Source organism: Pteropus alecto, unplaced genomic scaffold, assembly GCF_000325575.1.
Source record: "Pteropus alecto unplaced genomic scaffold, ASM32557v1 scaffold57, whole genome shotgun sequence".
In the NCBI taxonomy this organism is placed as follows: Eukaryota; Metazoa; Chordata; class Mammalia; order Chiroptera; family Pteropodidae; genus Pteropus; species Pteropus alecto.
The window spans coordinates 6,294,381-6,307,234 of record NW_006442508.1 but is presented as its reverse complement, the minus strand read 5'-3'; the positions used below and the strand labels follow the sequence as shown (position 1 = coordinate 6,307,234).

The following is a 12,854-nucleotide window of genomic DNA, read 5'->3' as shown; positions in this document are numbered from 1 at the left end:
GAGGAGAGGATGGCTGTATGGGCTGGACCCTAAAACAGATCTGACTTCAGGTTTAAAAATGGCAGTCCCTGAATCTGACATTTACAAGAGGAAACTTTATGAATGGTCAGCAGCTAGAGGAAATAATCCTTGGAAAGCATTCATCCTAAGAGATGGCTGTGAGCATGTTTCTGATGAGAGGGGCATCTGCCTAATGTCTCTTCATGAAAATCACCAAAAATAATTTCTCTAATATTAATTCCAATGACTTCAGGATAAGTATATCATCTTAAGCAAAACATACAAGGTTCTTCAGGATCTGGCCTCTTTATGATGGACCTTATTGATCACCCACACTGCAGCCATACCTAACTACTCATAACCTCAGAAATGCACCATGGTCTCAGGCCTCTATGCCACTGCTTATGTTGCTCCCTCAACCTGGAATGTCATTCTTTGCACTTAGTTGCCTGCCTGGCATCTTCTTATTCTCAAAGATTTAATTCTGGCATTACCACCCTACCTGAACCAAGCCCTTTATCTTTTCCATTGCCTAGTTCCCTATCCCTGTCCCACAACGTGTCTGTATCAGGTGCTACTTAAAGATACTACCACCATATTCTACACTTCTTTCTACAATAACTCATACTCCTTTTAAAATTTTAAACAGCTTTATTGAGGAAAAACTACACATACTTCAAGTGTAAAATTTGATGTTTTGACATGTTTCCCCTGTGAAACCATCACTGTAGTCAGGATATTAAACATATCCATCACCCCAGAAGTTTCCTCATTCCTTTTTAAGCCTTACTCGTCTTTTTTCTTTTTCAATTAGAGTTGACATTCAACATTACTTTATATTAGTTTCAGGTATACATCATAGTGGTTAGACATTAATATAATTTACAAAGTGACTCCCTGATAAGCCTAATACCCATATGACAACATACATAGCTATTACGATATTATTGATTATATTCCCTATGCTTTACTTTACATCCCAGTGACTATTTCATAACTACTGATTTGTACTTCTTACTTCTTTTACCTTTTTGACCCAGCCCCCTCCAATCTGGCAATCACCAGTTTGTTCTCTGGATCTATGAGTCTGTTTCTGCTTTATTTTGTTCTTTAGATTCCACATATAAGTGAAATCATATCTGCATGCCCTTTTGTAATCCATCCTTCCCAAGCTCCCCATTCCAGGCACCCACGAATCTGCTTTCTATCACTAAAAATTACTTTTCATTTTTGAGAGACTGTATAAACCAGATCATATAACATATATTCTTCTTTTTTTTTGGCCTGGCTTTCACTCAACAGGATTATTTTGAGATGTATTCATGTTGTTGCAAGTATCACTAATGAATTCCCTTTTGCCGCTGAGTAGTATTCCATTGTATAGGTATATGACAACTTCTTAATCCATTTACATGTTGTTGGACATCTGGATTGTTCCCAGTTTGGGCTAGTACAAACAAAGCTGCTATGAACATTTGTATACAGGTTACTATACGTTTTCTTTCCTCTTACATAAATACTGAGGAATGGAATGGCCAGATCATATGGGTGTATGTTTAATTTTAGGAAATTTCCAAACTGTTTCCAAAGTGATTGTACAATTTCACATTCCTATCAGCAGTATTTGTGTTCCGGTTCTTCTACATCCTTGACACTGGTATAGTTAGTCTTAACTTTAGTACTAGAGCTCCATAGTTTTAACTTGCACCTTTTCACACAAATATTTGTCATCTACATATCCTCTTTGGTAAATTTTCAAAGTTTTTGACCATTTTAAAAATTGTATTGTTTTCTTATTACTGAGTTTTCAGATATCTTTATATACACTGAATACAAGTCCTATATCAGATACATGCATCGAAAATATTTTCTTCCAGTCTGCGACTTCTGTTTCCACTCACTTAACTGTTATATGAAGAGAAAAAGTTTTTAATTTTGATAAAGTTGTTTTATTTACTTATTTTTTGTCCTTTTATGAATTGTGCTTTTATTATCGTATCTAAGAAATCTTTGCCTAACACAAAGAACCAAAGAGTGCCCCTATGTTTTCTTCTAGGAATTTTATAATTTTAGGTTTACACTTATGTGTAGAATCCATTTTTAATTTTTTTAAATGGTGAGAGGTCTAGACTGAAGTTCATTTTTTGAATATAGATATTGAATTGCTGCAGCACCATTTGTTGAAGACTAACATTTTTTCATTAATCTCTGCATCTTTGTCAAAAACCAGTTGTCTATAAACGTGCGGGTCAATTTCCAGACTCCATAATCTTTTTCATTGAGCTATTGGTAAATCTTTATGCCAAAATGACATTAGCTTGATTACTGTACCTTTATAATAAGTCTTGAAACCAGGTGATCGTAGCCCTCCAACTTTGTTCTTCTTTTCCAACATTGTTTTAGCTAATATTTTTAGAATAAACTTATCAATTTCTAAAAAATAACTTGCTGGGATTTTGATTGGTATTACACTGAATCAACAGATAAGTTGGGGAAAAACTGACATCATAACAATATTGAGTCATATAAAGAGCATATATCTCTCCATTTACTTAGGTCTTTAATTTCTCTTAAGTGTTCAGTGGTTTTCAGTGTTCAGGCCTGACAAATCTTTGTCAGATTAATTGTAAAGTATTTAATCTTTTCTGATACTAAGTTGTATTTTTTAAAATTACAATGTCTGAGTGCTCATTGTTAGTATATAGAACACAATTGATTTTTGTCAATTGATCTTTCCTATAACATTGCAAAACCCACGTATTAATTCTTGTAGCTCTGTGTAGATTTCATCAGATTTTCTACAAAGACCATAACACCATCTATGAATAAAAGATAGTTTTACTCCTTTCTTTATTGATGCTTTTTATTTCTTTTTCTTGCCTGACTGCACTAGCTAGAGTCTTCAGTAGAATCTTGAATAGAAGTGGTAAGAGTGAATATTTATGTCTTGTTCTTGATTTTAGGGAAAAAATATTCAGCCTGTTGCCATTAAGTATGATGCTATCTGTAGGGTTTTCATAAATGCCCTTTTTCAGGTTGAGAAAGTTCCCTTCTATTTCCAGTTTGCAAGAATGGAAGTTAGATTTTGTCAAATACTTTGTCTACATATATGAAACGATCACCTGGTTTTCTTTTTTAATTACTTAATTATGGTTTGTTAATATGGTTTGTTAATATGGTAATACATTGTTTGATTTTCTAATGTTAAACCAACACTGCATTTTTTGGGTAGGTCCCACTGAGTGATGATGTATTATCCTTTTATGTATTGTTGGATGTGATCTGCTAAAATTTTGTGTATTTTTGCATTTATGTACACGAGATATTTATCTTTCCTTAAATGTCTTGTATGCTGTTGGTGTCAGCGTAATGGTATCAGGATAATTCTGGTGCCAAAAATCAGTTGGGAACTTTTCTCTTTACTATTTTTTCACAAGAGCACTGCTATGAAATAGGTCTAATTTTATCTTCATAAAAATAAGGAAAACTAAGGACCAAAAAGAGTAAATAACTTGGCTCAAGGAATAAAGCACTTAATTGGTACAAGCCAGGCCTAAAATTAGCTAAGACAGCCAATTTTAGATGCTCTTACAAAAGGTATGTGGATGTCACAGGAAATCTCCAGAATGAACACTGTCACAGCTTCCCATGACACTTAAGCTGTCAGTTCTATCCAAACACCTCCTTCCAAACAGCTAACATGTCTTGGGCTTAATATGAAGCTCATGTAATACATTCTTACACCACTGAAAGAGATCCTGGGATTAATTTAAAAACAAAATTTTGTTGTTATTTTTAAATATACACAGGTAAAGATTTGCCAAATTATTAAGGTGGCTAAACATATGGTCATTAATGATTTGACTTGGATATAAGTACAGAAAAGTTTTATCAAGTTAAATATAGTTGCAACACACAATTCCTCTCATAGCCACAAAGGTAAATCATGAATCACTCACAGGAAGCCTCGGAATCTGTTGAGATCATTGTTTGGATTTTCACATTCTATCCTACTGGAGAATTTCTCAGGATCAACTTCAGAGTCCTATAAATAAATAAATAAATAAATAAATTAATTAATTAATTTAAATCACAAAACAAGATCAAGATTAAACCCTTGAGATTTAAGTGTTTATCCTTTCAATTTTTAAAGTAAAATGAAGGCATGCTTACCACAAAGTTTATGTCACAAACTGCCCACATGAAGGAAAGTATAGGCATAATTATGAACAAATAAATGGGATCGAATGATCCTAGAGTGTAAATAAACATCAGCAGGTGATAAAAATGTCCAAATCATATGCTGGAATCCAGGCAGCACTCTGCAGTAAACATCCTTATCTAGAAGCTACTGAAAAGCTGAAAATACTTTTGTTGTTGTTCTTTAACCATACAGGTAGTTTCTGACAGTAAATGTATATATGTGAACACTCTAAGCACATGTGCATTTGATCCCAGCATATTTTATTTTAAAAAATTAAAAAATGGACATCAATATCTTAACGATATTCTCTAATAAATCGAACGATAATTTTAGAACGTTCTATGAAACCAATGATCAAATAAAAAAGTCTTTATAGAACATAGGCATGAACTCACTAAGAACGAGCTCTGCCAATCTTATCTCATTTCCTTTTTTAAAATATTTTTTGACTAATAAAAGAGATGCTGTTGCTATAGCTCATAAAATATTACTAACTACATCATAGCAAATGTATGGAAAATGTGAGTTATGATCATATAATTTGATTTGCTAATAATATTTGAGTTTTTTTTGATAAACTAGACTCTATTCAGCACTTTAAACACGTCAATAAATTTCTTCCTCCCAGACCCATGTGGTATTGTAAATTAGGTCAAATTACTAGATGAAGAAAGAGAAACACAAAGAGGATCAGTAATTTGCTAAAGGTCTCAAAACAAGAAAGTATTTAGAGCCAGGATTACAAATGAGGTCATGAAATACCAGAGCACTCACCCTTAATTGAATTCAAAATGTGCTGACTAATAAACTAGCACAACCTTCAAAGTAGGTAGTTAGTGGCATGTAATAGAATTCCAAGTTATACAAGACTTTTGTCAATGTCTTAGGTACAAGAATGCTTTCTAAAGTGATAATGACAATAAGCTCAGAGGCATATCAATTACAGAGGATCTAAATGAAATACATAGGTAGAAAGATGGGCCCCATGTGATATGATTAAATTTACTAAAGATAACAGTGTTCTTTGGCTAAAACTTTTTTTTCTTTTGGTTTATAAGTATAAGATGAAGGAAATCTGGCTTAATAGTTCAGTTAAAAGACCATAACATTTAAAAATACTTCATCTCAAGAGCTTTCAGAGAAAGGAAAGGGAAACTAATATTTAGGCATTCATTATATATGAAACTTTTACATATATTACTTAATTTGAGTCTCAGCAATGCCAGGAGGGAGACATCATCATTTCCATTTTAAATAAGGAAACTGAAGCATAAAGTGTGTAAGTGACTAGGCCAAAATCACACAGTAATTAAATGGCAGAGCTAGCATTCGTTCAAACTCATGTTAATTAATATAACTTCAAAGTTCTTGCTTCCCTCACCACAGCACAGTAAAGGGTCTAGGAGCTCTGCAGCATGAGAAGCTACAAGTCTTAAAACACCTTGATATACAAGTAATTACAGATTTTAAGAACAAGGATCAACTTATGTCTCCAGCTTCAGTAACATATAAAATCTAAGCTTCAGAAAGATAAATTAAAAGGTGATTATTTGTATCGCAAAATAATTTTCTAAACTGCAAAATAATTCTGTTAGGTTCCTTTAGTTCAGTTCCAAAAAATACATGATGGACAGACTGAAATGTCTGAACTCCTAAGTCATTATATCCTATTATCTATAAAATACAGCATATGTCCACTGATATCTGGAGCTGAATGAAGCCTTCTAGGATTCCATTTTGTACTGGTAAAAAAGAATTTTAAAATCTCTTTACCAGTACATGCAAAAATAAGCTCAGTCATCTTTTCAAAAGAAAATGTTAATGCTGCTAGATGAGAACACATTATTTACCTGCTCTGCATATCCCCGAACCACCTGCCTCTGTTTTAAATTGCTTTCACCATCAAGACCAGACGTCTCAATATGACAGATTCCATCTGGATCAGTGGAAAAGAGTAAGACCATATCTGCAGGAATAATCTCATTACAGGAAAGGCGAATAAAGTCCCCAACAGTAACATCTTTCCAGCGCTGCTCAACATACTTTTTCTCTTTCCTAAAATTGGAGGGGGAGGGGGGGAGGTTTAAAGAGAATATCAAGTCAGAAATATATACAATAGGTTTTTTTTTTTTTAGTTTTACTGTATAATTTAAAGCATGTTTAAAATATTAGGGTGAATTTTAACCCATTAAATGCTAAAAAGGAAGTGCGGGAATTGAGGTAAAACCTATATTCTACAACTTGATTTACTTGAAAATTTAGTTACTAAGCTGCTAAAACATGTTTTTCAGCTTTTTTTCCTGTGAGATATTTGAACTATTATGCTGTTTGAGTGTAATGCTGGAATATAATTAAAACTAACATTTTATTGGTTTATTCCCATATGAAGAAATTCCTACATGCTATTCTATGGTCAGGTGTCAAGAACTGGAAGTATACTAGACACACCATCTGCTCTCAGACAGAATGGATAATTAAAGAAAACACAAAAGAAATGAATATCCAGACACAATATTAAAAAATCATTATGCTACCATATTCATATCTTTAATTTTCATTTAATAAAAAACTGGTTAAAACAGTCCTTGGTCTGTTGAAACTGGTTCTTAGAAAGGAAAATGGCAAATTTTATCCCTTTTCAAAATTACAGTTTTCCCATTCTATATATTCAACTTCTTTTAAAAGAAAGACATGTCATTTGAGGATGACTTGCCTTAAATACTCTACTTTATGTTAAATTTTTTGCCAAACTTCTCATGCCTTTTCATACCAACAGCATGAATTATGTTCCACAAAGCATCTTCCTTAGAGTAGAATGAGGACACTTGTATTACAGAACATTTTATCAGCTATTTAGGCAGCATTTCACACACAATGCTGCCAACGAATGTTAGAAGTCTATCTCATTCCCCTATTGCCTCCCGAATATTTATAAACAACTGGTATTTGTCACAAAAATACACTTATTTTAAAAATAAGATTTACTTTCTATTACATTTATGGGACTAAATATTTAAATTCATTGTCAAAGAAGCCTGAGAAATAGTTATATTCTAAGTTATGCAACCTATACATGAAAAATTAACACATTAAATAGAAATGCTACCTTAGGCCAATACCTGTATAACTTGTTATACAGAATTATATCAGATATTTCAAAAATTTAGCTTAAGAGCTAAGATATACATTTTAAGGACATATTCTTTCAAAATACCTAATGCACCAAGTTGAATCCAACTAAAGAAAATCCTCAATTTCCTAGAGTTTATTAGATCACAGAGAAAGGCAAATCAATAATTTATTCTGTCTACCAAACTTTTTCTTAAAGTTTGTGCACACCAGTGAACACCAATTCACTCGTCCATGGAGGGAAGTAACAGAAAAAAGGTCAAAAAGGTAAGCACAAGTCATATTTTGAAGATTCAGTCCTAAATGCCATAAATCAGAGTAGGAATTTCATTCCACAGAAAATAGGAGTCACTAAAGGTTCACAGGAAGAAGGATGTGATCCTACTTCTCCTGTACCCAGTAATAGAAGGATTGTTGGGTAGCAGGTTCATTAGGAGTAAAAATGGCCATAAAACCAATGAAAAGTTATTAAAATAATTCAGGGGAGGGATGAAGATGGTCAGAATAAAGGCAGTAGCAACAGGGATGGATAGAAGAAAATTAAATCAATACATAGCCTCTTAAAGGGGTTATGACCACAAGCAAACTTTCTCAATGATGAACCTGCTTACTCTGAGTACCAGCACCTGGTTGGCTACACGTGGGGTGGGGGTGTACCAGGGACTGACAGGGAGACACTGAGTTGTTGTAGTGAGGGCTGGAGACGAGGCTTTTTCCTGGGCAGAAGTGCTTGTGTTATCCATTGTCCCTCTGATGAACCACCCCTCCTCCCAATGTACGGATGCAGGATCCACAATAGCTGAGACATTATCAGCAAATAACGGAAGTCCCTTGGCCCAGAGTCTTCCCTGAAACTCCGACCCAACTCACAGCTCCACCTAAGCCACATCCAGTCGTGTCCTCAGCAAGTCAGGTGCTTCTTGCTGAGCAGCACCTAGACTCACACTGGAGGCAGCTGGCCTCAGTTTCTGGTGTGGCCTTTTGAGGCAACTATAAGCACAGCATTTGTGGATTGCTTGCCGAATCTTAACAGGTGGCCCTGGAGAGCCAGGGGCTTGGGCTAAATTGGCATGCAGTTGAACCTCTCTCAGGACTGTGCCATGGGACACTTACTACACAAATCCACACTAATAAGACCGGGAGACTTAGGAGCTTTGCTTAGTAGATAGAAACAGACATGGAAAGGCAGCCAAATAGGGAAGACAAAGAAGCAGAAACCATATGACAGAACAGAAGAGAGATCCAGATATAATGGAGTCAAGTAATTTAACAGATGCAGAGTTCAAAACACTGGTTATAAAGATGCTCAATGAACTTTTGGGAAGTGTAGATAAATTCAGTGAGAACTTCAACAAAGAGATAAAAAAAACATAAAAATGAAAATGGAAATTGTAAAAGGGAAACAGTCAGAAATGAAGAACACATTATCTGAGATGAAGAGTATATTACATGGAATAAACAGAGGTGATAAAGAAGAGGACTGAAGCACAGATATAGAAGATGGGGAAGCCAAGGACACTCAATCAGAATGGCAAGAAAAAAGAAGCCAAGACTATAATAATAATTTAAGGAGCTTATGGGACACTATTAAAGGTAAAAATATCCATGGCGTAGGGGTACCTGAAGGAAAACAAGAAGTTGAATAGGTATTTGAAGAAATAATAATGGATAACTTCCCAAATCTGGTGAACCAAATAGACATAAAACCCCGGGAAGCACAGAGAATCCCAAACAAAAGGAACCTAAAGAGGCCCACACCAAGACACATCATAGTTAAAATGCCAAAGGTTAAATGCAAAGAAGAGAATCTTAAAAGCAGCAAGAGAAAAGCAGTTAGCTACCTACAAGGGAGCACCCATAACACTGTCAGCTGATTTCTCAAAAGAAAGTATGTAGAACATAAGCGCTTGGCACAAAATATTCAACATGAAGAAAACCCAGAATACTTTATCCAGAAAAGCTATCATCTAGAGTTGAAGGACAGATAAAGAGTTTCCCATACAAAAATAAGCTAAAGGAATTTATTAACGCCAAGCCAGTATTACAGGAAATGCTGGAGGGACTTCTTTAAAAAACAAAACAAAACAAACAAACAAAATGTATCAAAAACAGGCATAAAGAATGGGAATAATTACATTCCTATCAACAAGTACCTCAAATGGAGAAGAATTAACTGCTCCAACCAAAGGATAGAGTGGCTGAGTGAATAAGAAAACAAGACCCCTACATATGCTGCCTACAAGAAACTCACTTCAGATTAAAAGATACACACAGACTAAAAGAAAGGGGATGAAAAAAGATATTGTCTTGAAAGACCTAGCGGGTATTGTGCTGAATGAAATGGTCGGATAGAGAAAGACAAATATTGCATGATTTCATGTACATGTGGAATCTAAAGGACAAAATAAACAATAACAACAAAAGTGGAAATAAAGTCACAGATATAGAGAATATTTTGAGGGATACTAGATAACAGGGGAGTTGGGGGGTGGAAAAAAAAGGCAAAGGGATTAAGAGGTACAGACAGACAGTTGCAGAATAGACATGGAGATGTAGAGCGTAGATGTAAAGCTACCATGGGGAAGATGGTTAATAATGTAATAAATATGTAAGGGGGAAGATTGGTACTAGATTTAGTGGGGTGATTGCTTTGCAAGTTATGTGAATCTCTGATCCCTATGCTGCACAACTGGTGTATTATTGTATGCCAACTATAATTGAAAAAAAACTCATTGAATTGTACAATGTAAATACAAGGAACTAATTATCTATTATATTTCAATAAAGCCAGAAAAAAAAGATTAAAACATAAATAGGAAATTAATTTAAAAAAAAAGAAAGAAGGGATTAAAAACACATTTTTTGCTGTTTTTTATTATTTTTCCAATAAAATATTAAAATAATTTATAATAAAGAAATAATGTATAATCATCAGACACAATAGCAGTTAAGAGTTGTCAAATGCTTTATATTCATCAATTCATTTATTTTTGTATCAATGTTATATGGTTGGTACAATGAATGCACTATGGCTCCATTTTACAAAAGAGAAAAAAATGGCTTTGATAGGTTAAGTAACTTGCTTAAGATTACAAAGCTTATAAGTCATCCTGGGATTTGAAACAAGGCAGGTGGTTTCATAGTCCATTTCTCCAGAACTAGACTTTACTCCCAGGTATAGTGACTTACTGATTATGACTAACAAATAAAAAACTGCTTTAATTGTGCATTAGATACTGAATTTCAAGAACCATTGCTTTGAATTTGCATGTAATCTACAAAAGAAAAAGACCACAAACAGCCAAAGCAATCCTTTTAAAAAAGAATAAAGCCAGAAGTACCATATTCCTTGACTTCAAATTATACTACAAAACTACAATAATCAAAATAGCATGGTATTGACAGAAAAACAGACATGTAGACCAATGGAACAGAATTAAGAACCCATAAATAAATCCATATATATATATGGGCAAATAATTTTCGACAAAAGAGCCCAAAACATCCAGTGGAGAAAAGAAAGCCTCTTCAATAACTGGTGCTGGATAAATTGGAAAGCCATGTGCTAAAGAAAGAAATTAGACTACTATTTGACACTAGACACAAAAATTAACTCAAAATGAATCAAATATCTAAGTATGAGACATGAAACAAAAAAAATACATAGAAGAAAACATACGTACCTTGGTCTTAAAGAAGATTTTATGAATTTGACCCCAAAGGCAAGGGAATTAAAAGCAAAAATAAGTGAATAGGACTATATCAAACTAAAACATTGCTGCACAGCAAAAAAAACCATTGACAAAACAAAGAGGCAACCAACCGAACTGGAGAAGGTATTTGCAAACAATACCTTCGATAAGTGGCTAAGATCCAAAATATATAAAGAACTCATACAACTCAACAACAAAAAAACAATTGAATAAAAAAAAATGGGCAGAGGACTTGAATAGACACTTCTCCCAAGAAGACATACAAATGGCCAACAGACACATGAAAAGATGCTCAACTGCACTAACGATAAGGAAAATGCAAATCAAAACCACAGTGAGATACCACCTTACACCTGTCAGAATGGCTACTATCATCAACAAGACAAGGAATAACAAGGTGTTGGAGAGGCTGTAGAGAAAAAGGAACACTCAGACACTGCTGGTGAGAATGTAAACTGGTACAGTTACTATAAAAATCAGTATGAAGGTTCTTTAAAAAATTAAAAATAAAGCTACCATATGACCCAGCAACCCCTCTTCTGGGTATCTACCTTAAAATTTTAAAAGCATTTATTCGTAAAAATATATATACCCCTATGTTCATTGACGCATTATTCACGGTGGCCGAGACATGGAAACGAGTGTCCTTTGATAGATGATTGAAGAAAGAATATGTGGTACATATATACAACGAAATACTACTCAGCCATAAGAAAAGATGAAATACCACTATTTATGACAATGTGAATGGATCTTGAGAATATTATGCTAAGCGAAACAGTCACATGCAAAAAATCAAGAATCACATTTGCAATGACATGGATAGACTTAGAGGTTATTATGCTGAGTGAAATAAGTCAGACAGAGAAAAATAAATACCTTATGATTTCACTTATATGTGGAATCTAAGGAACAGAATGAACAAATTAATCAAAAACATACTCACAAATATAGTGGACAGTTTAGTGACAGACAGAGGGAAGCGGGGTTGGAGGGCTTTGAGAATGGGATGAAGGATTAAAGAAGTAGAAATTAGTAGTTGATAGTTGGGTACAAGAATGGGGAGCATGGCACAGGGAATGCAGTTAGCATTAATATGATGGCTAACTGGAGGGTCAGGGGAGGGAGGGAGCAATTGGGGGAATCGTTTTATGAACAATATAGATGTCTAACCAATGTACTATATACTTGAAATTAATTTACATAAGTAAATGTATTTAAAAAAATAAATTAAAGAAAAAGTCAAGGACCATATGCTTTCGCTCATATGTGGGATATAAAACAGAAGGCAACAAACGAACAAACAAAACAAACTAACAAAAAACTCGTAGACACAGACAACAATATAGTGGTTGGTTACCGCAGAAGAGGGGTTGGGAGAGGTAGAAGAGGGTAAAGGGGGTCAAATATTCAGGGACAGAAGGCAACTTGACTTTGGGTGGTGAATACACAATGCAATATACAGATGGTGTATTATAGAAGTGTGCCCTTGAAACATATAATTATATTAACCAATGTCACTCCAATAAATTTAACAAAATTATAAAACAAAGAACCATTGCTTTGGAAGATGTCACACATAAAGTTAATTAATTCATAAGGCCACTGACAGCCTCATTTCAAGAATCATGAAATTCTACGGGTTTATGAGATAATCCTAAAATGTTAATTTTAGCTAGTATTTTGAAACTCCTAACATCAACGTGGTGGTCCTTAGAGATTAGAAAAGAATGTACATATCTGAAGGGCTGGCATTATATCTACTTTTTGTTTAAATCTCTAAATCTCTCAGTAGGCACTCAAATTTT

General features: G+C 34.1%; 1 protein-coding gene across 1 annotated transcript in view; it reads right to left on the bottom strand.

Moving 5' to 3' along the window:
* ATP10D (ATPase phospholipid transporting 10D (putative)) overlaps positions 1–12,854 on the bottom strand; it is a 106,277-nt gene that overhangs the window by 54,740 nt on the left and 38,683 nt on the right. Inside the window, exons 4-5 of the mRNA XM_006922476.3 lie at positions 6,055–6,259; positions 3,960–4,045 (exon numbers count right to left, since the gene is read on the bottom strand). Coding sequence (XP_006922538.1) covers positions 3,960–4,045; positions 6,055–6,259 — 291 coding nt within the window. The remainder of the gene's footprint in view (positions 1–3,959; positions 4,046–6,054; positions 6,260–12,854) is intronic.